At 44.5% G+C, this 27,540-nt stretch overlaps 1 protein-coding gene across 2 annotated transcripts in view; it reads right to left on the reverse strand.

The window, feature by feature from the left end:
* Window positions 1–4,982: 4,982 nt before the first annotated feature.
* LOC104689794 (T cell activation RhoGTPase activating protein) overlaps window positions 4,983–27,540 on the reverse strand; it is a 35,658-nt gene continuing 13,100 nt past the window's right edge. The window contains exons 2-11 of one of the 2 annotated variants that reach the window (XM_020583679.2): window positions 13,013–13,054; window positions 12,506–12,590; window positions 12,343–12,396; window positions 11,687–11,753; window positions 10,023–10,192; window positions 8,782–8,943; window positions 8,214–8,323; window positions 7,339–7,534; window positions 6,686–6,803; window positions 4,983–6,496 (exon numbers count right to left, since the gene is read on the reverse strand). In XM_020583679.2, coding sequence (XP_020439268.2) covers window positions 5,322–6,496; window positions 6,686–6,803; window positions 7,339–7,534; window positions 8,214–8,323; window positions 8,782–8,943; window positions 10,023–10,192; window positions 11,687–11,753; window positions 12,343–12,396; window positions 12,506–12,532 — 2,079 coding nt within the window. In that variant the 5' untranslated portion in view covers window positions 12,533–12,590; window positions 13,013–13,054 and the 3' untranslated portion in view covers window positions 4,983–5,321. Of the gene's footprint in view, window positions 6,497–6,685; window positions 6,804–7,338; window positions 7,535–8,213; window positions 8,324–8,781; window positions 8,944–10,022; window positions 10,196–11,686; window positions 11,754–12,342; window positions 12,397–12,505; window positions 12,591–13,012; window positions 13,055–27,540 lie in introns of both variants that reach the window. The other variant, XM_010400112.4, reaches the window with a different exon arrangement.

The following is a 27,540-nucleotide window of genomic DNA, read 5'->3' on the forward strand; positions in this document are numbered from 1 at the left end:
CATTACTGTTTACCTTCTGTGAGGTAAGAATTAGGAGAAAAGCAAAGCAGGCACAAAACTTGAAAGAATATAAAGAAGTTTATTAATAGACCTAAAATAAGGAAAAAGAAAAGAAAAAAAAATCATACCACACCTTCAGAACACTTCTCCTCCCCCCACCTTTCTCCCTTCTCCCCTTGACAATGTAAAAAGACAGCCCTTGAGATGTTCAGTCTGTTTACCACTTCCATAATAACCTTGTTCAGTTCATTTAGGAAGAGGAGTCTCTCTTGCCCATGCTATGGAGAAATTATCACAACGAGACCGCTGCCCGGGTTGGTTCTCTGCTTGCATCATGTGGGAATCCCTTCCCACGACTTGCAGCTTTTCCTACAACTGCTTTCGAGGGTCCAATCTTGAGTCACTGGGGTACAATTTTAAGGTTGAGCCGTTCAGAAACAAAAGTTCACCCATCTCTGGGGGCATTTCATCTCTAAGAATAGAGGCCCTCCTCCTTCCCTGGGAGCAAGGGGTCCTCCTCATCTTCATCTCTAGGACTATCTCTGGGAGCATCTCTAGGAACTGAGGTTTTCTCCTTTCCTATTTGGAGCAAAAGTCCTCATCGCTTCTATCTCTCCCTGTTCAAACTTCTCATCAAATTACAGCTGCTTCAGCGTCTGCCTATCTCAGCACAGGTGCTTTTGCTCACAAGTACAAGCTGAACGCTCCACCCCCCATGCCTTCATGAAATTACAACGGGTACTCTGATACCTCATAGCTTTACAACAGAATTTCAACTTTAAGCATCTCCTCTTTCTCCTCCCTAAGGTTTTCAGCTCTTCACAGCACTAAAAGTGTTAATCTCACCTAGGCCTTGCAGCTGGACTGTCGATTATTGCTGTTGGTCACATGATCTTTGCTGGGCAGCAGGGCAGCTTCAGCTGAATCTTGGCCGCACTGGAGAGGGGGAGCCAAGCCGCTCCGTCTGCACAGAGCCGGGCTGTGGGGGGGGCCATGGGTGGAACAGGGCCCATCGGCTCCAGGATGGCCATGGCCGTGGCCCGGCCCGGCCTGGGACTGAGCAGGGCCTGGGCCGGGCCCGCTGGCCCCCTGCACTGGGCCCACAGCCACCTGTCCCAGCACCGGAAACGAGAGAGAGAGTCTGCCTGGGGTTTGTCTGTTCTTAAGTGTGGATCACAGAGGCGGTCACAACTTTAAGTGGCTTAAAAAATTGTCCATATTCAAACTGGCCCGCTGATAGGTTCTGTCAGGTTATAGAGGAGCTGTAAGCATCCCTTTGCAAGAACATCACTTCCGGGACTATGCTTTGCTAACCCATGACAGGGGGGCAAGCAGAAGCGCCTATACCTGCTCAAGAATGCTTCTTTTGAAGACACAGATGGTGCCTAAAATCCCAAGTGTTACCCTTTCTGTGGTGGCAGTAGAAATGTCAGCCCTAGATTTTACAGACCTACTTAAGGTATCTAAATGTAGCATGTGTATGTAAGGTGAAAGTCTAAGCTTACATCACAGTCAGAGAAGATTTTGGGGAAGGATTTTACAACCTAAATGTCTGGAATTTTATCCACTTTTGATGCCTTAGAAAACTCCTATGGCCCTAAGATATCCAAATGACTTGAAAGGACACCTTCTTTCAGACAACTGTGTTGCACCTGCACTCAGCTCAGTCCCAGTAGTCCAGAGAGATGAGACAATAAGAGCCTATGCCTCATTTTCTGCAGACTGTGCAGAAGATGAGGCACAGGCTTACATAAATGCTTGCATAAAAATAAATAAATGTGTGTGTCTACATCTGCAGTCTGCACCTGAGTGTTTGAATGCCTGCAGTCTGCCTGTGTGTGAAACCTGCAGGCATGATGTTTCTCTCAGTCTTCACTAATGTTTGGCCACAGAGTTGATGACAATATCCTTTTGCTGTAAGTTGCCATCCTAATTCAAGTGGCAGAGAACAAGTTTGCAACTTCCTGGTGCACAACATGGTTAAAGAAGGAGTTACTCCATGAGGAACTCCTTTGTTCTTCTGTTTGCTCATTCAAATCCTGGCAAATGAGACATAGATGTATGTCCAAAACATGGATGCCTGCTAGGCAGACTATGCTGGGGAATGCCAGAACTAAAGTTTTCCCCTTTGCTGCACAACCTCGATTCCTTACCGGTGCAGGTGCATCTTATGGGAAAGAATAGAGTGAACCATGTGTTTGAAAACAGCAGGCTGCAAACATAAGGAACTGAATTCAAGCTGCATCACCAGCCTTAATTCCAGCATTGCCTTACAAGGCAATGGCTTGGATTTTCTGCTTTAATATTGCTTTTTTCCCTCTTCCAGTTCTACCTGCCCTGTATGTTTGGAGTGTCTTCATGAAATTTAATTAGAAAATTTTGTGTGTGAAGCAAGTGGTGCAATACTGATGACGGACAAACTTGTGGAGAGTGGAAGTCTGACTGTCATCATTCGACTCTTGTGCCAAAACCCATCTCCAGCTGACCCAGTTCTAAACGGGTGTTTGATCATTCTGGCTGAGGAGTAAAAGGCAGCTTTGGCAAGGCACTTGTAAAACAGATAATCCACTTGGTGGATACAGGAGTTAAAGGGCCTTACACTTGGAGTCCAGGGTAGTTGGTCTGTGTCTTAGAATGTGGTAGGGTGGACTGGGAGTATGATGAAATGGTTTTCTGAGCCAAAGGCCAATGAGTAAGTGCTGAAGCAAAGTTCTCTACTTCTTGTGTCATTCTAGTCTTTTGAGATCTCTTATCTGCCTGCATAGAAGAAAAATCACTTCTATGGAAATACATGACATGAAAATAATGCTGACTAAACAGTCAAGTCTGAAGGGGTGAAGGAAGTCAAAAGCTATCTGTCAGTGAGGAGGCAAATATCTTTTGGGGTCTGTTTGCATTCAGATTTTCTTTAATCATGGTATTTGCTGGACTTGAAGAAATGCAAGAGCAGGGTGAGGGGGACTAGGCCACTCTTTTATAGAACTCCTTCACCTTACCCCTTTTTTGTTAACAATGTATAGAGCTTCTCTCTCTTCCTTTTGAAAATTGTCTTTTCCAAATGTTTTTTCTTATTCAGGAGCTGGAAGATTTATACTCATCAATATTGAATATTTAAGCCCAGGTGAACTTTCTGAGTGAGATTGTCATATATGCCTTAGGACATCTTAGACCTAAAGAGAGACTTTCCTTGTCACTGGTGAAGTGACCGTGCTTATTTTCCCTGGGTTTTCTGGTGTAGTTACAGGGCAGGAATCTTCTTGGGAGACTTAGTCTTCTCACAGTCAAAAAAGAATGAGTCACTTAACAAAGAAGGAGCTGTATTGTTTTTAGATTACATTTCAAGGTTCGTGTTTTCTGTTTTATGGCTTCTGAGCCTTTTCACTGCACGTGGATTATCTCTTCATACTTGTTCTTCCATGAAGGTAAGATGCCTGGTTTTTTACACAAGAAAAATATAATTCCACTAAACCCAGAACTAGAGACAATAGGCACAAATTAAAATACAATCAAACTCCATCTGAATGCAAGTAGACACTTTTTCAGTGTGAGGCTGGTCAAACATAGGAATAGGTTGCCCAGAGATGTTGCAGAGCCTCCATCTGTGGAAATATTCAAAAACTGTCTGGACATGATCCTGGGTAACCTCTTCTATCTGACCCTGCTTGGGCAGTGGGGTTGGACAGGAGGACCTCAAGCCTCACTGATTCTGTGACCCAGGAGATGCAGATTCTAGAAAAAGGTAAACACCTTTTGCATCAGAGCCCTCTCATTCAGCTTGCTTGGAGGCAGAGTGCCGGTTTGGGAGGCCAAGAGAAGTGACGTTTTCTCTAGTTGCAGACTACCAATATGGTTTTTCTCATGTAATTTCTTCTCAGGTCAGGCACCCTCCTTCCCTTTTCTCTGTGTCCTGGGAACACCCATACCTGGAAAACATCATTCTTGAGAAGGTGGTGTGCCATTTTTAATGTGTTGCACTTTCAGAGCAGCATCACCTCTTTGCAGTTTAACTGCTGTTACATGGTTGTAACAACAGAAGTTGTTTTCCTTGAAGAGAGGGATTTGTAGCCTGCAGCCTCTTACAACAACAGCAGTGATACTGCTGGTCATTTCTTTCTGCTACTCAGCTATGCCATGTCATTCAAGCAGACCTGCAGTACCTGTAGAATAGTATAAAAGTTGGTACAGTATGTGTATGGCCTGGATGTTTTAAAAACTGACAATGGACAGTTAAGCATTCATGCAGAGAAATGTTTTATTGTAGTGAAGTTACACAGGAGTCTCCCTGCTCCTGGTTTAAGGCTATGCTGAGCCATAAAAACACATTGCACTTCCAGTCATTTTTACAAGGTTATAAGGACACCACCGAGTATTTTCTTTTTGTCTTTTTTTTTTTTTTTTTAATGAGCTTTAAGTATTTAAAGCTGGAATGCAGCATATTTCCTTATTGGAGTTTTTGTTGTTAGTTTTTTTTTGTTGTCCTCAAAAAAGCAAACCTGAAGACTGACTTTCTTTCTTTCTTTCTTTCTTTCTTTCTTTCTTTCTTTCTTTCTTTCTTTCTTTCTTTCTTTCTTTCTTTCTTTCTTTCTTTCTTTCTTTCTTTCTTTCTTTCTTTCTTTCTTTCTTTCTTTCTTCACCTGTCCAGTGTATTTAGCCTAAAAGCACCTCAAGACACACGAGGGTTACTTTACACATTCCCGTAATGACCTTAGAGGGCTCTAAACCCAGGCTCAGTGTACAACACTAATCCTGATTAGTGGTCAGATCATTCTTATCACAGCAAGCAGGAAGATGGAATGGCAGCAGGTACAGGGGGTTTATGGAAGAGTGCTGAAGTGGCCGAGATAACAGAACAGCTCTTCCCCTATGAAGGTAACTGCCAGCCCACTTTTGAATGCAGAGAACCAGCGAAGCACTGCATCAGCCTGGAGCACACACACGCATGACAAATGGTACAGAGTCTGTGACAATACAGGAAACAAAAAGAAGGTGAGACAGGTTTTGGACCTGCCAACATTTTAATTGTCATTTCAGAAATACAAATACAACACTGTTTATGATCTGCTAACTACTCTTCCCACACAACAGGTTATGTACAGCATACTAACTTACATTTTTACATAATGATACACAGGTTTTCACCAGCAACAACTCTTGTGGTGAAAGGATGTGACATGTCAAGCTGACAGATACTTCAGAAAAAAAAGTTCATGCAGAGCTAGCTTATTCTTTGTCTCTTGAAAGTAAAATCCTACAAATGATTAGCAAGATGTCTATTTTTACAATATTTACTTTGTACAGTGCAAAGAGGAAGGATAGGCTTTTTAAACGTAGGACTCCTTAGCAAACTGGATCTGCTCTACCTCAAAAAGCGGCTGGCTGCACCTCTGTGCTACATACTCGAGTTTGTTCTTTTGACAGGACTCAGACATGGCTCTCATCCGGTAGACTCCTGGGGTCACGGGTAAACTCACACGGGAGTTTACTCCTACAGTGATGCTGAAGGTTTCAGTTTCCATGTCAGAATCCTTTGTTGCAGAAACTCTGGCACTGTGCAGATCCCTTAGATCCGTATATGCTGTGTCCTGTGCACTGTGGCTGCATGGATGAGGCAGCAAAGCATCCTGGTTTGACACCGCTAATCTCAGAGTTTGAACTGTGAGACTGTGGGAGGGAACTTTAGTGGCCAGGCAGTTTTTAACAGCCTCTTCATAAGAGGGTGGTCTTCCAGGGTTTTTCTGGTCCACATCTCTGAACACTTCATCAACTGACCTGAAACGGGGCCTCTGCTGATACTCCACATGCAATGGTTTGTCATCATTACGACTGTCCTCCTGGACAATTCTGCAGGAGAACTGATCTTTCTTTGTGAAACTGTCCCTCTGAAAAAACATGTTTTTTCCAGGCCCCCAACTCTGGGTTTTTATTAGTGTTTTCCTGTGGTTTGCAAAAGAGAATGACATGGAATGTTTTTTGATCTCTCTGCTAGGTGTACTGCAGTCTTCAGTGGCCTTGGTGGAAAAGGACTGAGGCCTATTTAAAAAGGTTTTTTTGGGACTAGAGGGTGAAACTACTGGGGAGCTGGTGAAAACTGAGCCATCAGAACTCTCCAGAGAGCAACTGGAGGATGTTTTGGGTAGAGAGTCAGTTGATAATTGTGAAGGTAAGGCTGCAAGACGTTTCTCCAGTGCCTCCAGCCATGGCTGTTTCTGCTGAACTGGAAAATTGTCCTCACTTTTGTTTAGTTTCTGTTTCCTTATTGTGTCATCAAGGCAGTTTTGGAAGGACAAGTCTGACTCTGAATACCTCCTGTCCATTGTGCTGATGTCATTTCTGAAATTAGTCAGTGAAGGGGCAGAGATGTGTGTTGGGTATTTTCTGCTCACGGTAGCATTCCTCCCTTTGGCCTGCTCCATCTCAGAGGTACAAGGGCAGCCTTCCACTTCGGGATCTGGGCTGTCATAGGCAGAGTCATTCTGATGAGCTGCACAGAGTTGTTCTGTGGGGAGAAAGCAGACATTAGTTTTCACTGACCAGCTGAGAATGAAAGAGAATTACACAGAGAGAGTTCAGAAGAGCACTTCAACAGTTTTGAACCCTCTGTGTTTCCACAGATATATTCGCATATCAAATTCAATAATTTGGCCCAGCAGCCCCAGTCAGTGACATCCCCAGTCCCTTCTCATACCTGTGGAGCTGTCTGTGTGCTCTGGTGACTCCTCAGCCAAGGCACAGGCAGGAAAGGCAATGTCTTCCTCAAATATTTCCGAGCAGTTGTTTATGAGGAACTCCACCAACACTGTCACCTGCACACAGAAAACAGCCCATTTCAGTCAAGAGGGATGAAAACATATTGCAGACTCTTTCCTGAGCCTGCCTGCTGTCTCTGTAGGAAGGATGGCGCAGAGCAGGGTGGCTTCTGCAAAATCCTGGCTTACAGTCTGAGGGTGAGTCCACGGTGGGGGTGAGGCCTGGTGCTGCAGACAAATGGATCTGCCCCAATACAGACAAAACACCACCAGCCCCAGCTTTGGCCTCGCTGCCCGAGGGCCCGGGGGTGACAGTGCCCACGGGTGGCCCTTGCTCTCCACATGCAAAGTCTGCAGGAGCTGTGCTGTGACTTAGGGGGCTGCAGGGCAGCTGCTGCTTTTGCTCAGAGGAGGCGAGACCAGGGGCAGCCTGGCCCATCCCATCGCGGGCTGAGGGACACCTGAGCCGAGGGGTACCCCCAATGTCCCGGGGTGCTGTTCTGTTCGGCTTCCGCAAAGGCAGTGGGATCCCTGTGGATGGCTCTGAACTGCCGCAGAGGGAGGGAGCGGCTGCTGGGTGAGTTCCACGCACCTTGTCGTTCATCTCCTTCTGCACTTCCAGCGGGAGCGCGTTGTCTGTCCCCGGGCTCAGCATATTTGGGCCAATGCAGATGGCCAGGTTGCTGGAGTCCATCCTGTTGGTCTCGGCATTTTGGCTGATGTGGTGGAGCAGAGAGAGCAAGTGCTTGAGCAAGACGAGGTTTGGTCTTGGCAGCTTGTCAGCCACCCTGCATGAGCACAAACGACATGTGATGTTAATCGATGGTGCAGTGGCCTCTGCTTCTTGATTTGAGCAAGTCTCAATTAAACTTGGAGCGACAACACTTCCTCCAGAAAGGGGCACGTGTGTGCTCACTGTAACTTTCAGAAATCCCCAACTGCAGCTGAGCATGTGGTTAATTATGAGACCTTGAATTACAAGGTCCTGACTGAAAGGCAGCATTGCAGAAGCCCATGTCCCTGGGTAGATGGGATGCTGCCAGGAGATGTCACTGGAGGCTTCCCAGCACCCGTGGTTGTACTGTGGGGCTTTCAAAGCACTCCCAGTCAGCCTCCACACCTACTGTTCCTAAAGAGCAAAACACAGTGGTGGTCTCCATGTGCCCAACTCCACCCCCAGCAGATGTGAGAGCTCCGTGGCAGTGCCTGTCCCACAGCACCGTGACAGCGTTAGCTGAGGCACTCCAGCCTCTCTCCTGTTCCTGCATTGGTGGTTTCATAAAGCAATCTCAAGTAACTTCAGGAAGTCCTGGAACCCTCTAAACCAAACCCCATGGAGCAATAGCAAGCCGATATAAATGGCAGGTTTTTAAATGAGACTCTTGATTTCAAAAGACATTGTTGGCCTCTACCAGCCACTCCATTTCATTGGGGCTGATTGCAAAATTTCCTGGTTGAAAAACTTACTCTTTCAATTCTTCAATTTTTTCTTGCTTGTTTGGCTTCTCTAGAGCTTGCATCCATTTCTCATAGAGGTCATCTGACAGGAGTTTGGAGGGAATATTTCGGAGAAAGTCCTGCAAAGCCAAGAGATTTAGATGAAGCTTTGACACCACTCCTGATCACAGAGGGAGCATTACTGTCACATGGGCTCTCTAGGAGGCAGGTTGACTTGAGCTACCTGACCATCAGCACTGACAGAGCAGTGCAATGCACAAGTGCACTTGCACTTTTGTAGTAACAGGACCCAGCTTTCAGTTGCTTTTCCTTTGCCCATAAATCTCACTATTGCTCCCTGGCAAGATACTGAGCAAGAGGACAAAGTGAGTTTCCTGTGGGCATGCAGGAAATCAGCAGCCCAACAAGTAGGACTGAAAATCAGGTGGAAAAGGCCAAACTTTCCTAAGCCTGAAGCAGTAAGTCTGGCTTTGTTCTGTCTTTAGCCAAGAGTCCCACCTAGGTCAGCTTGGTGCATTGGATTGGGCCTGTGCATATTAGCCATGTCCTCCCACCAGTGTAGCTCACAATTACTCACCTTCAAAACCACTGCCAGCAGGTGCACAGCTTTGCTTTTCAGATCAACATTCCCGCCTTTGTTTAGGTCCTCCTTCAACTCCTTTCGTGCTTTCTCATTGGCAGCTTTTCTGAATATCCCTTCAGTAGAAGGTCCTTTCATATACAATATGGCTAGGAGATCCTGCAGGAAAAAAAATCAAACAAGAATGGAAGAACAGTTACTTCGATGAAGGAAGTTAGCAGGTGAGCATTTCTTTAGAAATAGAAGAAAAATTGTCTGAAGGTACACTGTACTCTGATTAGCTCAGAATCTAGTTCTTGCTCCAAGTAGATTACATGGGAAGTAGTCTGATTTTCCTCTAATCCACCTTCTTTTTGAACTGATGAACTCCACTAACTTCAGTGGAGTCATCCTTGCTTACTTCCGGAAGGAAACAAGAGATGGCTTAAATCTTAGTTCACATCCCCTTTCTCACAAGCCAGGCAAATACTACATAGAAGAGACAAATGCATGTCTATCGGGAAAGCCAATTCAGTGTGAGAACTGTTTTTATCCAGACCATTTTTATCTAAAGATGGTCTTTGTTTGGTCTTTGTTAGAAGATGGTATTTGTTTGTGGCAGTCCATAGCTGAATACTTTTTTTTTGTGGAAATACAGAAATCCTTGGAAGTTTATGTTGCTGAAAGATTCATTTAAATTACTTCTTTAAAATCACAGATGTTTATACTAAGAAGCCTATCTTCAGTTCCTGGTCCTGGGCTCTCTACACTCCAAGTTACTTCCAGTGAAAGTTGGGTGGGCTGGACAAAACCTGCAGACCTGAGCCTTTCTACATCAGGGATGGGTCCTGAGTTTATCAGGGGTGTGTGTGTAGGGTAAACACCAAAATCACTCATCTCCTGGGTGATGCAGCAGAAGTACAGGGTATCCTGCCTCACACTGAAGTCAGAGGTATCACAGAATCACAAAATGGTTTGGGCTGAAAGGGACCTTAGGGATCATCTCATTCCAAGCCTCTGCCATGGGCAGGGACACCTTCCACTAGACCAGGTTGTTCCAAGTCCCATCCAACCTGACCTGGAACGCTTCTAGGGATGGGGCAGCCACAGCTTCTCTGGATGACCTCATACCCTCACAGCCAAGAATTTCTTCCCAATGTCCAATCTAACCCTGCTCTCTGTCAGTTTGAAGACATTTCCCCCTTGTCCTGACACTCCAGGTCCTTGTAAACAGTTCCTCTATAATGGTACCTCCTTACCTGGACTGGCTGGGGCAGTGTGTCATCTTCCCCACAGATAAGTGCCAGAGGCTGGCCAAACAAAGTGATTTTGGCACCTGAGTCCAGCTGTCCTGAGGAATTTCTTTTGGTAAGGCTCCGTCTCAGAGTAAATGACTGCGATATCACCTTCTTTCTTTTCTTTGTTCCATCTGCTGCAAGTAAGAGGAAAACAAAAGATCGATTTAAAATAAAAAAAAACCAACAGAGCACTATGTGGTCTTTCATCTGTGTGCAGTGCAGAGATGTATGTTGAAACAACTCAAACCAAATGGGGAGAAACTGAGAGACAACTAAGTGGTTACTAGGGAAACAACTGCATAAACTGTAAAACTGTGGCCATCTCCCTAAGGCCACCACCTTTCCTGTTTTGGGTTGGGTGTTTTTTACATTCTAGTCACTGTTTCTTCTTAGAGAGTGGGAACATACAAGGCACAGAAATAACAACATTTGTAGAGATTTTTGATATTGCAGTAGTTTCTGTGATAACTCTGAGGCAGATATACCACTTGGGCACCTAGCAATGACAACAATAATTTTCACTATGTGGTCTGACTGTGCCCCAGCCTTAGGGCAAGAGTACAAGTAGGGGTTCCTGCTTCTTGGCCCCTTTCACAGCCTGAAAACATATGGCTCCAGCTCTGCCAGCTCTGGAGCCAGCTCTATTGACAATGCTCCTAGAGCTAGTGCTTGCCCCCTGCCAGCCAGCCAGTGGAAGGTGATACTTGCTCCAAGAGGATGGAAGCATCAGAGTAGGGCCTCACTGGCTTCAGGGCTAGAGATCTCTTAGAATGGGTTTTCCATCTACTTCATAAAGAGGAGGGCCTGGAATTTGAAGAGGATAGTTTTAATGGGGGGGGGGGGGGGGGGGGGGAGTATGCCTTTTTTTTCCCTTTCAGAAACAGAGAGAAAAGAAACCTTTACCGCGAAAGCTTTCTAAAGGATTTGCCTTCTGCAAACTTCCAATATATGTCATGCCTTCTACTCCAAAATGAAGTTGTCTTACACAGATGAGAAGTTCTCAGGACCTCTCCTTGTGACTTAGCACAAGCTCTTGGTAGGTGGGGGTTAAAAAATTTGAAGAAGTCACCTAACATTATAGTGTAATGTGAAATATTTGCTTCTGATACTCCTGAAAACTGATCTGCTGTGGTGGTCTGCTCCAAATCTGACCCTGCTCTATTAATGGTCTTCTGCTCTGGGTTGTTTACAGGTGCTGAGGTTTTGCATGGTGAGAAAAACAAGTGCTGGTGCTTCTGCCAAGAGGGTTTATTTGCTCTGGTGTGCAACAGCTGGTAGCAGTACTCAGTACTTTCTTGCAGTGCCACACCTCAGTGGGGATGCTTGAGTGAGAAAGAAACACATTTACTTCCCATTGCTACCACAGAACACAATGAAACCTGGCTCTGAGGACCAGGGAATGGGAATGCAAGATCTCTGTCACTCAGAACTGTCACCTCTGCCACTGAGCATATGGGAAAGAAGTAATTTGTGAGTGGCAGTCCAGGGCTTAAGTCCTCTCCTGGGTGGGAACTGTGGCTTGCTCTCAGGGAGGGGAAGCAGGCGGTTTCGGGTGGTTTTGCACAAGTGCCAGCTTGCAAGCATTATATAAGAAGGCAGTTCCTCAGTTTGTTTTTGAAACTCACCATTTGAGAGGCAAAGTCCGTCTTCAGTATCTGCTGGGCCTGACAAGGGACATTTCTTGGTATCATCCTGCAAAAAAGCATATTAGGGTTACAGAGCTGCCATAGCAGTGAGGGCCACCAGCGAGCTGCTGCAGCTCCTCAGAAGTCTGGGGAGGCCCTGGGGAATAACCAGACATGCCCAACATCTGCTGAAGGGGTGCCTCGGCCCAGGACTGACACTGCATAGCTGCCCAGTGGAGGGGTCTGTGGTAAACCCTGCAGCCAGACACCCCAGTCATGCTCAGGAGGTCACAACCCTGTGCTCTTTCAGGCTGCACTTTCAATCCAGAAAAGCCACAGTAGGACATAGCCTCCATTTTTGTGTCCTCCCCTGGCACTGGAAATTTCCTCCCAAACTCCTCCAGGAAGCCTTGATGGCTTTGAAGCCTGTAAGATTCCTGAGAAAAGCTCCTCATGAGCCAGGGGAATGCATGGACTGCCCCCAGCAATGTCCAGCTCCCTCTGCTCAGTGCAGCACAGAGCTGCCTTTGAAGAGCTCTGCCCATTCCTGGGTGAGGGTAAGCAGCTGGCAGCTACTGAAGGAGCCACCCCCACTTTGCCAAGGTATCTCACACCAGTACCCAAGAAGGATCCAGGAAAATGTAAGGGCTGCTTACCTCTGTCTGGCACTCAATCAGACTCTCCATGTTCCCAGCATTTAGTGTCTTTGACTAGTCAAGAAAACAAAGACACTGTGTGAGTAACTGAATGCTGTGGTTTAGAAATCAGAGCTTTTCAAAATCACTATGTTGACAGAGCTGAAATAATTAAGATACTCACAGTATTACAGCTGCTTAACACTTTCATTAGGAGTTTGATCGGAGGAGCTCTGGACACTCTGGTTTCCTTCAGTCCTTTTGTTTGCCTGTTTATTGAATAGGGAATGGACAAAGAAGGAGTCTTTTACAACTGCACCCTTCTTTCTCCTCTGCAAGCCAATCTAGCATGTATGATCCTGAACCAGCAATATCTCCCACACAAGTAAACCATTAATCCCTTCTCTGGAAGGGCATTCAGCTCTGCTGCCCTATCTGCCTCCTGATTAAAACAAAATAAAAGCAGCTTTCCATTTTTAATCCACACAAAAAGTGAGAAAGTGGTGACAGTGTGGTCATTAATCCGCACACCCAAGGCTGAGCAACTCAGTCAGCTCTGCCCACAAGCTACACTTAGCAGTGGGTGCACCTCTCCCCATCTATATTTTTGTACATCTCTGTGAAGCTGCATCTGAAGCTCTCCACTGACTTCAACCACCATGCCACAGATTTTATCAAAGGCAGTACTTACCCAAGGAGTGAGTCCAGCCAGAGCTCCTTCACCTCCCTTGAACTGCAGAGGAAAGGAGAAACAGCATCACTCCCCACTGCTTACTAATCCTTTGGATGGAGGCAGGCAACTAAACAGTGCATACCGCGTGTGCTGCCGTATATACGCAGAAGGGGCAGGTGGAAATTCACAGGCAGGAAGAAGCATCATGGGGCAGGACCGAGACACTACCAAATTTCTGGCTTCCTCTTTCCTTTTAGAGGAGCTGTTTTTTTTGGTTCCCCCCCCCCCTTAAAGAAAAAAAAAGAAGCTCTGATAACTGTTATGGATGGAAAAGATGAGACACTTGCCAGGTAAAGGTTCCAGCTGTCATCACCAGCATGAGGTGAGATGTGCAGAGGGGACTGCAGTGTGGGCAGCTTCTCTTTACCATTAAAGGACAGTGGTTACAGTGTGTCCTTTGACTGCTCAGAGACATTAGATTTGGCAGTTTAAAGACGCACCACCAGATCAAGTTACACTAAGAACAGTGAAAACAGCGGGGAGGTGAAATAGACCAGATTCAGAGGAGTGTTTCTGTGTATCTTTTTAAAAGCTAATTGCAACAGTTTACTGTCTACAAGCAGATGTAGACACACATTTTGTCAGTGCTAAGTAGTTCTTGAAAATCTAGGCACTGGACTTCTATAGATGAAGTGGTGTTATGTAATAATTTAGTAATGCATGACAATATATAATTAAAAAGTCTTGCTTAAAATATATCTTAATAAGAGCTTTGTGTCCACATATTAAATTTTGATTCAACTGAAGAGATAAAAAATCTAGGAAAAATCTACTTCTGCTTGACCTGTACCATTCTGTTGCTGACTGCCCCCCAGCTTGGGCATATCAGGAATACAGTGCTCACTCTACCAGGCCATTATGAAAATTCATTAAGGTTTGATGTTAAATACATGATATTATTTCTATTGATTTATTGACTGAGGCAAATTACAACCCTGTTCTGGGTGCCAGTCTGCTGATCTTGTGAAAAAGAATAGCTAAGGCTGAGAGTCAGGGTTGGGAATTTTTCAGTAGTGGATTTAGCTGGAAAGCACACTTGTAAAACTGTAGTTCTGTCTTTCTGCTGCTTCCCTTGTGGATGCTCCATTTCACATGTGCAGAGGATCGGGCTGTCTTAGCACAGCTCTTTGCAGATGCACATAATGGCTACATCCGCTGCTGAATTCGCCCTCAAAGCCATTTTTGTGTAACCACATCAGACCCGGTCAGTGTAGTACTGACCCTGTTTCATGCAAAACAGAAGGGTGATCTCTGTTTGACTCTGGCAGAAATTCAAAGTGCAAAATTCACTTTTGGTTCAATAGAGATGTGTCCAGAAGAGCAAATGGAGACCTGCTCTGCTTTTGTAGGGGGAGTTGCTGTAGGTCACCTTTTAAGTCCTCCTGAGGCCCATCATTTCCATGCTCCTGTAGTGGCACTGGTCTGTAGACTTGTTTAGGGCTGAAACTTACAGCAATCTTGATCAATTAGTCTGCAGCCCTGTGCATTTACCACTGATCTTTTACTCACTGCTCTGATTTTTTGTTGATTATCAGTCCCATGACGTTTGTAATTTCCCAACTAAATTCCATGGGCTGCTGCACATGCTTCCAGAAATATTGTCATCCTACATCACTTTCTCCTGAGAATTTCTTTTGAGGGTCCTTGGCAGCTGCAGCACCACTGCTGATAGTTTCAGTGGGATTCCTCAACAAGAAGCATCTATTTTTCGCTGCATCTGTTAAATGTATATCCAAACACACCTGTCTCTTAAGTATGTCAGAGGTTTAGGGGACCTATGCTGTTCAATTCTGCCTTGCCTTCACTTCCAGCACTGTACATAGATGTATTTCTGAGCTTAGTCTGTTTCATGATTAAGACATGGGGTTTGATCTGGAAAATGTGTGACTTGTGAAGAAAATGTGAGTTTAATGGGTGGTGATTAGGTGATTGGAAGCTTAGATTACAGTTCTGGCACTGGCTGTACAAGGGGCACAATGCATTGAATTTCCCAGAAGATACAGTAATGGGTGGTGTATTGATAGCACATCACCAGACTGTCCACTGGCACAAACTGATGTATCTCTATCCAATTAGTTCTCATCCATTAACAGTTGTGGAGATATAATGCCTGTTGTATGTGGAGGGTGTGTGTATAGGCCTGCCTGTCTGCCCATTTGAAAAACAATTTGATTTGTTTTTACCCTCCTGATGTCATTCTTTATTTAATAGCTCTTTTATGGTATGTATCACAGCACTTAAATTGTGCCAAAATTACTTTAAAGCAGCTTAGTTTATTACAAATAAGTAGGCATCCTAAAATAGTATGGTTTGGCAGAGTAACTGCATGGCAACACAGAGGGAATCTTTACTGTTTTTGTGAAAAGCGGGAAGCAAGCACATGCTGATTCCTGCCAAACACCATAGAGCTGTGTGTAGGCTTCCAGGGTCAGAAGAGCTGCTCTCACACCTGCCAGCCAGAGCAGCTTCACAGCTTCCCCATCAGCATGGAAAAGGTAACACAGCTGTAGGGCCCAAAGACAGTCTCCACCCTGAATATTAACAGAAAAGGCCTGTCATATGAGATGTTTACAAATTAAGTTCCCTTATATGAACAACTTCTCTCCCTGAGGAGGCCGATTCCATCTCTACCTCCCAGTTCCGCTTTGCAGACTTGAAGCCTTTGCTATGGTCAGCTCCTCCCTCAGTATGGTGCAGATCTTACACCACAATTCATCAGAGCAATGTGTCTGTTGTACCACAGCCACTGCCCTAGGGCAAGCAGAAGAGATGGCAGGTGGCTTGGGCACACCTGGAGCTGTTTGCAGGTGATGTGTCTCTCCCAAGCCATCCCTGGCTAAGTGAATGCACTGTCCTTCAAAGACACTGGATGTTTACACAAAGATCAAGGCACGGGAGAGGGGGTGGATTTGCAAGGGTTTTGTAGGACTAGCCTGTGTAGAAGCTCTTCCCCTGCTGTACACCAGGCTCTTCCCTCAGTTCTGCTGAAGTGCTTTACATTCACTGGAGAGAAAGCAGGAACAGGGAGGTCCTGCAGAGCAGCCAAGCCTGGGTGGATTCAGCCCTTTTAAGGACTGGGTTTGCCCCCCCGAGACATTTTCCTTAGAGAAGCCAGGACATCAGTTTGATGCCTCTGCCTCCCCGTGGTCCCAGCCAGTCCCTTTCCCCTCCCAGACTGCAGCTGCTTTTGTGGTCCACTCCCAAACCCCCTGCCTAACCAGTGTTTGGAGAGAGGGCTTATATAGCGCTTCCTGGCAGCATGGATTTTCCAAATGATGATTTTCCCCTTTGCATGAGCTCCAGTCAAGCTAGGCATTTTCTCTTCTTTTCTTCTCTTACCCTGTGGCTCTGTGAAGGACTTTAGACCACAGCAATGAAAGAGCAACACCAGTTGGCACGAGAAAGAAGTCAGGAGTTGACAGTGAAAAAAAGAACAAAAGAATAAATCTGCTGTGACTGGAGAGTGTCTGTTTTCTTCTCTCCTTGTCAAACCACGAACGGGAAAACCCCAGCCACAGCTCACTTTTGTTTATTTCTATTATTTTTGCAAATGTTTGACACCATGGCTTTTAGGAAGGAGGAGTGTATGAATGAATCCTGAAACTCGCCTTTGCCCTGCTATCAACCAGCAGGGAGGCAGAAGGAGCAGAGCTATGAGAAGGCTACAGCAGAATGTGCCTGGAGCAAGGATCCTTTCGAGTCCATATAGAGCAGAAGGAGCCTTCACCAGTGCCTCTCCATGTGGAAAAGGGATTGTATTCCAGATTTGTCTTCACTGCCACAGCTGCAGTCTCCCTAGGGAGGAACAGGAACATTTACCAAAATAAGGAAACTAGTTCTGCCAAACTCAGAGAGCTGTTGGGTTGGTTGTTTTTTGGAAGGGAAAGCTCTGTACAATCTGCCCACTAACTCAAAGAACAAGGTGGCAAGTGGGTTCCTGGAAACAGGCCACATTTATAGATGCTTCTGAAGGCAGCTCTGATTTCCTACCACTTTCCAGAGTGTGTTGTGAGATGCACAGGCATTGTTCAGGGTTTGATCACAGAAAAGAGGTCAGACAGATCTTTGATCAGACCAGTCCTTACTTCCTACCTGTAACAATTCAGAACAAGATCCATCAATCCAGCTGGTGTTGAACTCCTACAGATTTAGTAAGGTAGAATATGGGCTCATGCTAAACTTGCCTTTGGAAAGTGAAACACATTGTCAGTTTTTCCCAGCTCTGTTCAGCTGATTTCATCCTGAATTAGACACCAAGGTTAGATTGCAGTGTGGGTTAGATTGCACCACTCTTCTACACACTGTGCTACTATTGCACAGGAAAAAGTTACAAATCAAAAATAACACTATAAATACAGCACAAGGTGTATTCTATGCCCTTCCCATGACACCATTTTGGTTGCATTTGCCTTGCAGGATGGTTTGTTTATTCTTTCATGGGTGCCAAGACTAAGTTGGCAGCTCTAAAGATTTTTACTCATCCTTGTGTGACTGGTTCCAGTGGGTGCTTTTTTAGTTGTGGTGGGCAGGTGCATATGGGCCATTTTTCCAAAGGCTCTGTGCTGCTGTTTGGCTGTGTCTGCATTCAGCTTGCTATTGTATCTCTGTGGCACTTGGAAATTACTCATTCCTTGGGTTCCCTGAGGTGGCCAGCACAAAGGAATCAGGGCATTGAAGTCGCCCATCATTTCTGACTGAGCAGATGCAGATCTAAACTTTTGCTTACTTACACAAAAGTAGTAGAGAACATGTGTAATTCAGTCTGAAATCTATTCTTTTCAAGATGCCTGGTTGAATGTATTCAAACAATATTGTAAAATGTTATGCTTACTTCTTTTGTTACTCCAGCAGGTTTTTCACTTAATTTGCTTCTTTATGTTGTTCATTCACAAATCAGAAACTGAGATGAGACTTTGCCAAGCTCGTTTGCTGCCAGGGACAGATTATGCCTCTTACCAAATACAGTGAGGTGTGAATCTTGATTTTGCTATTCAGGATTAATATGAATGTTTTCTTTTAGACTTTTTTTTTTAAATAGGCTTGCATTTCTCTTGTTTCTGCACCTTGTGTTTTGCTTTGAATTTCAGCATCAAAATGATCTCAGATCTCAAAATATGAATCGGGGGAAACAAGAGAGAACCTGGATTTGACATTGAATTCTAACTTGCATGTGATTTTCAGACATAAGTCATCTCACTTTCCCATAAAATATGATCTGCAGACTGCCCACTGGTCTAGGAGCCAGTCTGGAATAAGACCAAGAAAACTTAGCCCACGTATAATTCGGGGTTTCATTGTACATGTGTCTCATTGATACAAAAATTAGAAAAGACAGGCAGGTTCAGGAATGGCAAGACCTTACCACTCCCCTGGTAGTGTGAGAGCTGCTCTGGGCATAGCAAGTGCCGTGGCAACAGCTGTTACCACAGGTGCCCAGAAGGAACAACCAGAAGTAATTGGATTTTGCCCATCATTTCTCTCCAATTGGCTTCCTCCAAGCCCCAGAGGTGTGATGGGAACATCCCCAAACTCTTCGTCATTGTGTTGCCCTTGTGAGTTTGTCATTCCTGCGTTGTACCTGCTTCCTAAGTAATAAGTACAACTGCCAGTAACCAGGTCCTCAACACCACTAAATTAACCAAGAACAGGAACTTTTATGACCACGCATCTAGATTCCATTCTCCAGGCAAAAGCAGTGTCAGGCAAAGCAAATCTTTCCAGGGACAACTCTGCTAACTACAGCTGAACTCCCCTGAGCACATTTGACCCCATGCTTCAAGAGGGTTATTTGTTGTCATGTGCTGTCCTTGTGCATGCACAGCCACACACTGCAAAATAAAATGTGCTGTGAAGTTTTGGCCACCCATCAGAATCAAGATGATAAATTTGAAACAAACATCTCCATATTAGTTGGTGATTGCCATATTGTTGCTACTAGCAACAGCTGCCCTGTTAGTGTTTTATATAAACACTCCACTTCTGTACTGCTATCCCATTTTCAAGCACGACTACCTTATGAGGATTTCTGAAAGCAAATGCTTCTCATGGCACGGGTTCTGCCTCCTGCTGCAGGGCATCACGAGGTCTCCGGGAGGAATGGACATGCAGAGAGTGGAGGTGCCCACAGGGCAGGCCAGGCTGGCGTTGGGCACCAGCTCTGACCGACCAGCACAACTGGAGGGCACCGAGGGCTGCCGCACCCGGAGCCGGGGCAGCCAGGTCCTCACCCTCACATTTGCAAAAGTACAGTGACACTTCCAGGCCAGGAATAAGAGAGGAATTCCCACCCTGCAGGGCAAGCAGTAGGTGGGATCTCCCCCTTGTGAGAGTGGGGTCAGAGGAAGAAAAAATGCTTTTGAGTTTAACTATTTGACCCATTGCTGGAGAGGGCTCAGCTTGAAGGCCAGGCTGTTCCCTTCAGGCCTGTGTTCCTGCAAAGCTGGCCATTAATTTATGCTGCTGACATGCAAAGCAGGTGCTGTTATGGCGCCTTTGCTTATTCTGCCTGTGTGTGCCTGCTCTGAACCCTGCATTTGCTTTCAGTCCTGCAGTCACTGCACAGAGATGACACTAAGGAGTATGTAGAGAAGGTACCCTGCAAGCCAAAATGTCCATTTCCCTGTTCAGTGATGGTGGAGACTTGAAAAGAAGAATTTGTTCTCCACTTCCACTTCCTTTTAAAGGTTTGTTTGTGCTTTGTTTGCGCTTTATCTTTTCTCCCACTTATCAGAGTATGTTTCTTTGGGATTTTTTCCCCTGAAAACAGTATCTGTGTGTGTTCTTACAGTCACAAACTGCCTTATTCATAAATAGCAAGTCTGTGAGGGGGGATATATCTTCAACTAGGCCAAATAATACAGGTACAAAACCCTTCCGCAGGTCTGACAAGAAATGTCTGTCTTCACTCTCAGGACAAGTTGAGAAGAAATGCTCTGAATTTTACTAGATCCATTGATCAGTTACACAGTTACTTGTTAAGATTAGATACCCCAGAAGTACCTCAAGAAGGTCTCTTTTCAAAGAGAGGTGGAATACTCTTTCCTTTAGGCACCATAAGATCTAAAAATGCTAAGCCAAAAGATGTGCAGTTCGGCAACTGCTGTAACGTTTGTGTAAACCGAAGACCGTATTTGCTACAGAGTCTTAGTTCTGCTTGTGCAACACTGTGAACCAATCTTTTCCTTGTGTAACTTGACTGAACTTAATATTCAGGCAGTAAACATGAACACTCATTATCCTGTAAGTTATGCCAAACCAAAGATGATGGTACTTGTGTCAGGGGGTCCTTCTTCCATTTAGTATCTAACAGGTCAGAGTAGCTTTTATTGAATTATATAAAAATCTCCAGAGTTTATCTTTCAACTTTAACCTCCTGGAATTATTATAACTAAGTTAATCACCTCCAATGCCATACTCAGAGAAACAACGTTTGTAGATACAACATATCATAGTAATTGACACCTGTCTGGGCTGTTTTAGGAGAGACAGATTGCTGGCAGAAGAGTTTGAGAGGCCTTTCTTATGTCCCAGTGGTTGTTCCTCCTCCCCGCAACATTTCCATTTGCTTCCAGAACCAAATATTCCCACAGTTTTCTTTGGATGAGAGTGTGCTGCAATGTAAACCTGTCATAAGTGTGAGACTGACACGAATAAACAATGCAGATAATATTTTCGTTCTGGCCTTAAAGGAACAGTCCTAATGAACGTCACAAGCATGGAAAAAGTCGTTACTTCAACAATTGAACATGCTTACTCAGCACTCAGTAATCAACCCGTAAATGTAAACAAGCCACTACACAGTAATCCCCCTTTTAGGGAATTTTCAGACGAACCAAAGACTATAATTGCATTTTTGTGTTGGGATTTTGTGGGTGAACTCTGGGAGATGCTTCAGTTTGCCCTTTGATTTTCCATGCAACATCTGAAAGGTAGCCAGTATTCTGTGTAGACAAGGTGATTTTAATGAAAATAAGGAAAAAAACATGCCTGTATTTTCCAGTTTAGTTTCTAAATGCTGGATGATATTGTACTTACTGAAAAAAAATCAAGAAGTTTCATCAGCTTGAAAGTAGTTGCTTAATTTCTTATATGGATGTAATTCATTAAAAGGAAATTATGGTCAGACACTGGTTGTTCTCTTCTCTTCCTTCTCTTTTTTATTCTTTACAATTGCTTAGCAGATCCTAGTTTTAGTTCCTCAAAATTCAGTTTTTGTTCGTTCTCCTTTTCTCAATGAGCAAGATGCTACCAGTCTTTGAATTTTCCCGCCAAAAATGCCTTCCCTCACAGTGGTTTGTGTGGCTCTTTCTGTATCCGTGTAGGTACAACCAAATAGGGCCCCATTCCTACAGCTTGGCAGTCCAGGCACCCCAGGTATAAAATACCACCATTCTGTTTAGGTGATGTTCAAAATTAAACAGCGATAAGTTTCAACAGAAAATGGGAAAAAATCCCAGGCCTCTGGTTTTGGATTGTGGCTTTATGAGAGAGCACTTATAAAAGCCTGCTGTCATGAAATATTCAATCACTTTTAGTAAAAATTTCTATCTTCAAAATGGGGGATTTCCATTAGGAACCACAGACGTGGGGGTTTCAAAATTATACACATGCATGAGGGCTCTGCTTTATATGGTCAGGGTATCACCCTAGTCCCTGTTCATTGGAAGAGAAGAGGGGATGGAAGCAGCATGTGCCTACTGGTGGGATTTTATCTCCTTTGCCACAACTTCTGCACCATCTCAGTAGGAGGAGACTGGAGCTGCCCTTGGCATCTGTGGGTGTCCTTGTGCTGGGGAGTTACCACTGAGGGCTCTGGTGGGGAAGTAGAGCCAAGGACCAGATTCTCAAAGGGACCTATTTCCTTTTTAATCACCCACTCACCCTGAATCAAAACAGGAGCTGAGAACATAACTGCCTTGGCAAATGTTGGATGAGGTTAGTGCTGGGGAGAGGTCAGGCAGGCTCCTGCAGCATGAGGTCTAACTCCTTTCAGTTTGCTCTTCTTCAAGACCACTGTGCACTAAGCATGGCTGCGATAAAACTAACCTGCACTTAGGCAGTACCTTCTATCTGATCCCTTTTATTTTCAGTACCAGTGAAAGGAGGTACAGGGAGTCTACCTGATGCAGCCCCCAAGTCACGTCTATAGAAAATAGATGGTAAAAGCATAAAATCTTGACCTAGACTGTACATGATAATACAGAGGATGGATTTAATACCAGGATGCTTGCCTGGAATTCTAGGTCTGGAGACACAGAGAGAAAAGAGATGTGGCTCGGCATCTATGTTTTGATTTGAGTTGTCACAGAAATATTGCACAAGAACATTGCAAAGCTGGGATTCAGAGATGAATTGCTCTAAATAGTGCTTGAATCAAGTTTTAGTAAATGACTCATCTCTAAAAAAATTAGTATGATTCAAAGACCTAGTTCCAGCCAAAATCTTATGAATGAAGAGATTTCATTTCATCCCTAGTGGAACTCTGTTCAGAATGACCTCTGCCTTGGACTAACTTATGGGGTCACAGTGAGATGTTACTTTAGTGCAATATCCTTTACTGTAAGTGGGCACTGGATCTCTGATATCCTTTGGCACACCCTCACCATGGTACCATGGGTATAAGCCTTTAACAGGACTTTGGCATGCTAATAATCTTGTGCACAGGCAGGAACCATTCATTCTCCACAAATCTGGGGCATTAAAAAGGGATACACATGACCACAGAAAAATGAAGAAGGTATAATTTTCTTTCATGAACAGTGTTAAACTGCAGAGTGTAAAGTACCAATCCCTCTTGCAGAAATTCAGGAGGTGTTGGGATGTTCCCATATAATATGCAACAATAACAAAAGTGTAGAGAAAACCAAGAAGCCATCCTATTGTATTGGTTGATTATGGGCAGTAGCATTTGTACATCACAGCTGATTTGTACTACAGACTCCCCAGTTGTCACTGGGCCTCATCCCATTAATGCTGGCTAACCTGATTCCCACTAACCAGCTCTCCTATGGGAGAATGTGTGTATGCTCACACTTAACACCTCCAGGAATGATTACACTTCAACTGAAGAGCAGCTAATAACAAACCTTCAATGCACCTGCTGACTGTAGCTCTCTGTAGAAGGGGGCTAAAGACAGAGTGATACAAATAACCCTTGCATCATTTTCTTCAGCCCCAGTCAGCTTCTGGGGAGGTAGAAAGTACCCAACATTGTCAAACACAATTAAGAAATATCGCCACCATTTTCCTTCCACCCATTCTGCTCACAGTATTCAACAGTAGCACCTTGCTCTTAAACTGTTCTTCCCAGCAGTAGCTCTCACTCTGCTCTTTTGTGTCCCGAAGTGCCTCTCATTTACCTGCCTAGGCTCCCTTCAGCAGCATGAGTCCCTACCACTCTCATGCCTCCCTTATGACAAAAGAAGCCTGGGATTCCCATGTCTCATTTCTCTTGGTGGTTTTGTAAGAGCTGCTTTAGCACCTGCCATGCCACTGGAGATGCTCTAAGCCGGGTCCTCCCCAGCTTTGCCCAGGGCACAGGGTGCGAAACACTCCCAGGACAGCAGTTGGGTTTATGCCTCCAGACCAAGCAGAAATCAGGCAAAAAAGGAATTAGAGCAGAGGCAGATCAGCAGATGGGATTGCACATGTCAGCAAGGGCCTCCTGTGAAGGCTACGTAACAGCAGGTGCTAGTGAGAGGATGTTCCAGCCCACTGTGCACTCAGAAAGTAATTGCTGGTGACATTTCCTCACACCATCCTCCTCCTCAGAGAGGAATTGGCAGGTTCTGAGGCATTACACTTTTTGTTTGCGTGTGGGAGGCTGATAAAACTAGAAGTGAGGTCTGCAGGGAAAAACAGTCCCTTTAATCTGAGCAGCTATAATAACTTTCAGACTTGCAACAATCTACAAGAGAGTACGGAAAGGTAAAGGTTTGCCCGCTTTCACCTTGCTGAGACTGGGGGCCTTGCCCGTCTCTCTCATTAAGGCTCTTAGGGACTCCTGAGAACAAGGGACTAAGAATACAGAATGCTACAGAATGGGAGAGATAGAAAGCCTTCCACCAGGGCCATGGCAGCTGATCTGCTGAGTAACTGTCTAAAAGGCACATTAGAGAGATTTTACTCTGCAAACCTGGTTCACATGACTGACAGCATCATAAGATCCATGGCAGCTGGTCAGTCTCTTGCTTCAGTACGTAGTGGCTGGCATGTTGTGCAAGCATGAAAGTTTTCTACAACTCAGATACACTCGGTTTCTTTCACATGAGATCTTCACTTTGTTGCCAGTCAAGTGACATAGCTTGACTTGTGTTTTTCTTTCGAAAGCAACTGTGTGCCTTTTGTTGTTTGAGAAATTTGCTGAATTGCTCATTCACATGACCAGGTTTCTCTGTTTTCTGGGACATGTTGGTTATCATTGCCCCACTGGGTCTTCCCCCAGTGCTGAGATGACCATTGCTTGTGTCATCCTCACAGCAGCTGACTGACTTAGTGATTACAAACCATAATATAGTTGAAAAAGTCAGACAAGGGTTTCAGATTATGTGGTAACACAGTGAAGAATGGTTGTCACATTCATGCCTGACCAACCAGCATTCAGTCAGCCCAAAACAAGGCAAAAGTTCTCTTGGACCCCTGGGAAACAGTTATTTATCAGTAACACCTGTGGGTGACTTCAAGCTATTTTTTTAGATTTTTTTCACTTGTGGGGTTTTAACCTTTCACAGATGACTTCAGTCCTTTGGAGACCTTCAAAAACTAGAAAACATACAAACACACACACACACACAAACACACACACACAAACACCCGCATCCATCAGCCCAAATACAAATAACAGTTCTGTGACATAACACTGGCACTCATCTAGGTTGCCCTTTAAATATGCTGAACATCATTTATCAGTCCAAGTCACTGGGGCACGTTCTGTCTGTGGCAATGTTCCTGAGGTGCCTCAGTGTCCCATCAGATGAGAGCCTCATTTGATTGCAACATTAGCATAGCAGCACGTCTGCCATCCTCCCCATTTCCAGGACAAAAGATAGATGGTGAAGATGGGTTTTTCAAGGTGAGAAAGACACAAGTGAGGTACCCTCATTCTTCTCCAGATCTCCTGGCTGGTCCCCAGGATCTCTGTCAGCCAGCTCACAGGACCTCTCCATGCTTCTTTTCTTTGCAGTATGAGGCATTAAGAGGCAGAGCAAAACCAATCAGACAAACAAATCTTCTTTTCATAGACGGAAACTTAACATTTTGCAAATATTTTCTAACCTGGAAGATGCTGAAGCCAAGACCCCCAAGCCCCAGGCAAGGAGGAAGGTCAGGGAGTTCTAACTGTTTCTCAAGACATCAGCTGCCATCAGCCTGGTACTCTGTGCTGGGAAATGCAGACTGTGCTCCCAGCCTTCCATGGCTATCACACAACACTGGATGCACAGCCACTGTAACAGACAACCTCCTGGCCACTGCTCTGAGCTGGTGGTGATAAAGCAGAATTCTACTTTTGAGTGACTATATTTTACTAAACAAGCTATTTCTATTATACCTATTTATTCCAAATTGAACAAGAAAACCTGAATTTTGAAGAGGCTGGCCAGAGTCTCTCTGAGCATTGCTACCTCTGTCTCCTTATAAAAATGCACTGTGTAAGGAAAAAACTAACAGGATCAATCCCAATAAATGCACAGTTACATAAGCAGATATCCATATACACAGGTAGGCAGCATTTGTGTGCTTACATGATTTTTACTTGGGGAAAAAATAGGGGCATCCAGGGCAGATTTGCAGACTACATTTATATCTCACATCAGTAACAGTTTTGAGGCACACAGTGTCCGTTTAAGGGGACTACCCTGCCCTTTGTCCATGCTGATTGTGTTGAGGTGTCTACAGAGCAAATCCTCAGGCAATGCCTAATCTAAAGGCTTCTTTGTTGCAGTCTGATCCTCAGAGGCTGGGGTTTTCTGAACAGCCAAGCACAGTCTCCTTACATTGTCTTTAAAATATGCTCAAGGATGGGGAAGCCCAAAAAATCTGAGTTACAGAAGCACTCAGCAAGAATGGCGTACCCTGTGAATGAGACTAGCATTTGTATTAGCTCTGGAGGTCTTAGTAGTATCCTTCACTTCCTGATTTTAAAAACAGCTTGGGGAACTTCCTTTCTTGGGCTATTTTGGAACTTCTGCTTGTAGTTGTAATTGAAACCAAGCTCTGTGAAAACGTGTGGTGGTGGTAAGCCCCTACTGATGACCACAGCAAAACTCCATACCCAAATACTCAGCAGCTCAAGGGAGCCCTGAACACAGTTGAATTTTCAGCTTGGGTCATTTTGTTGGAGAAAACTAGTGTACATAAAGTATAAGAATATAGAAAATTAGCAGGCTGGGTCATTCTCCTGAACCACCTAATCCAAGTTTCTATCTCTAATGGCAAATGATGCTACTTGTTTCCAAAATAGGTGCAAATCTCATGCCTTCATAAGAAGCTTTTTCCTCCAAGCCTCTAGTTCATTAATTTTATTTACTCTTGAGAAAAGTATATAGGAGTAGGCTGATTTAGTTTCTTACTTCATTAAAGACTGTTTTCCTAGAAAAAGTTGGAATAATAGTGAATTTTGGTTAAGAATTTTGGTTTTACTATTATATCAGCTTCTGTCCCCATGGGCAGAAGAGCAGAGAGTTCAAAAGAAAGATGGCTGGTAAGGAGCCAGAGCATTCTTCTGGGTACCTTCTACCCTCAAAAGTAGAATCACTTAACAAACTTTCGTCTAATCCATGTCTTGTGACAGCAAGCTGTCACACATATGCTGCCATTTTGCATTAAGTCTTGGCAGTGGGACTGTGAGCTTGCTGTCCTTGAAGAGAAAAGAGCCTTTTTGTGTCAGAGCCTCTGCTTTTCACACCACCCTGTTCTCTCAGCCATATACAGAAATATCCTTACCTTGGCTGTTCTCTGAAAAGCAGCATACAGTCATGTTAAAGAATGGGGACATTCACTAAGTGAATTAATGTGTTCTGTTATTGCATTAGTCTTTTCATGCAACATAAGCAAGATGAAAAATGCTTGAATGAGCTTACACTAGAAATTCTGTGTTTAATTACTCTATTTCTTCCTCAAAGGCACCTTAAAATGATACTTTTTACTGCTGTCTGCTAAAGAAGGTAGATGAAAACATTTCCTTTAAATGTGCAGCCTTTTTTCTTTGAGTGTCAGCTGGGTTGCCATTCACTTTCCTCTGCCATCCAAGAAGAAGCCAAGTAAAATAAAGACAAGATTTCAAATTTTTAGTAGTGCTATCAGGAAAAAAATAAAGGGGAAAAAAACCCCACCACCAAACAAACCCCAAGTAACCAGGAAAGACTACTGCTCTTCCTCGTGCTTCTCAGCAGAAGAAAAAAAACAAAACACAAACCTATGTCATGGTATCATAAAAGTGACATTGTAAATTGATTTTAGGAATTCTGCCTATAGGTACCTTCTAGGAA

The sequence above is a fragment of the Corvus cornix genome, chromosome 3 (genome assembly GCF_000738735.6).
Source record: "Corvus cornix cornix isolate S_Up_H32 chromosome 3, ASM73873v5, whole genome shotgun sequence".
Classification (NCBI taxonomy): domain Eukaryota; kingdom Metazoa; phylum Chordata; class Aves; order Passeriformes; family Corvidae; genus Corvus; species Corvus cornix.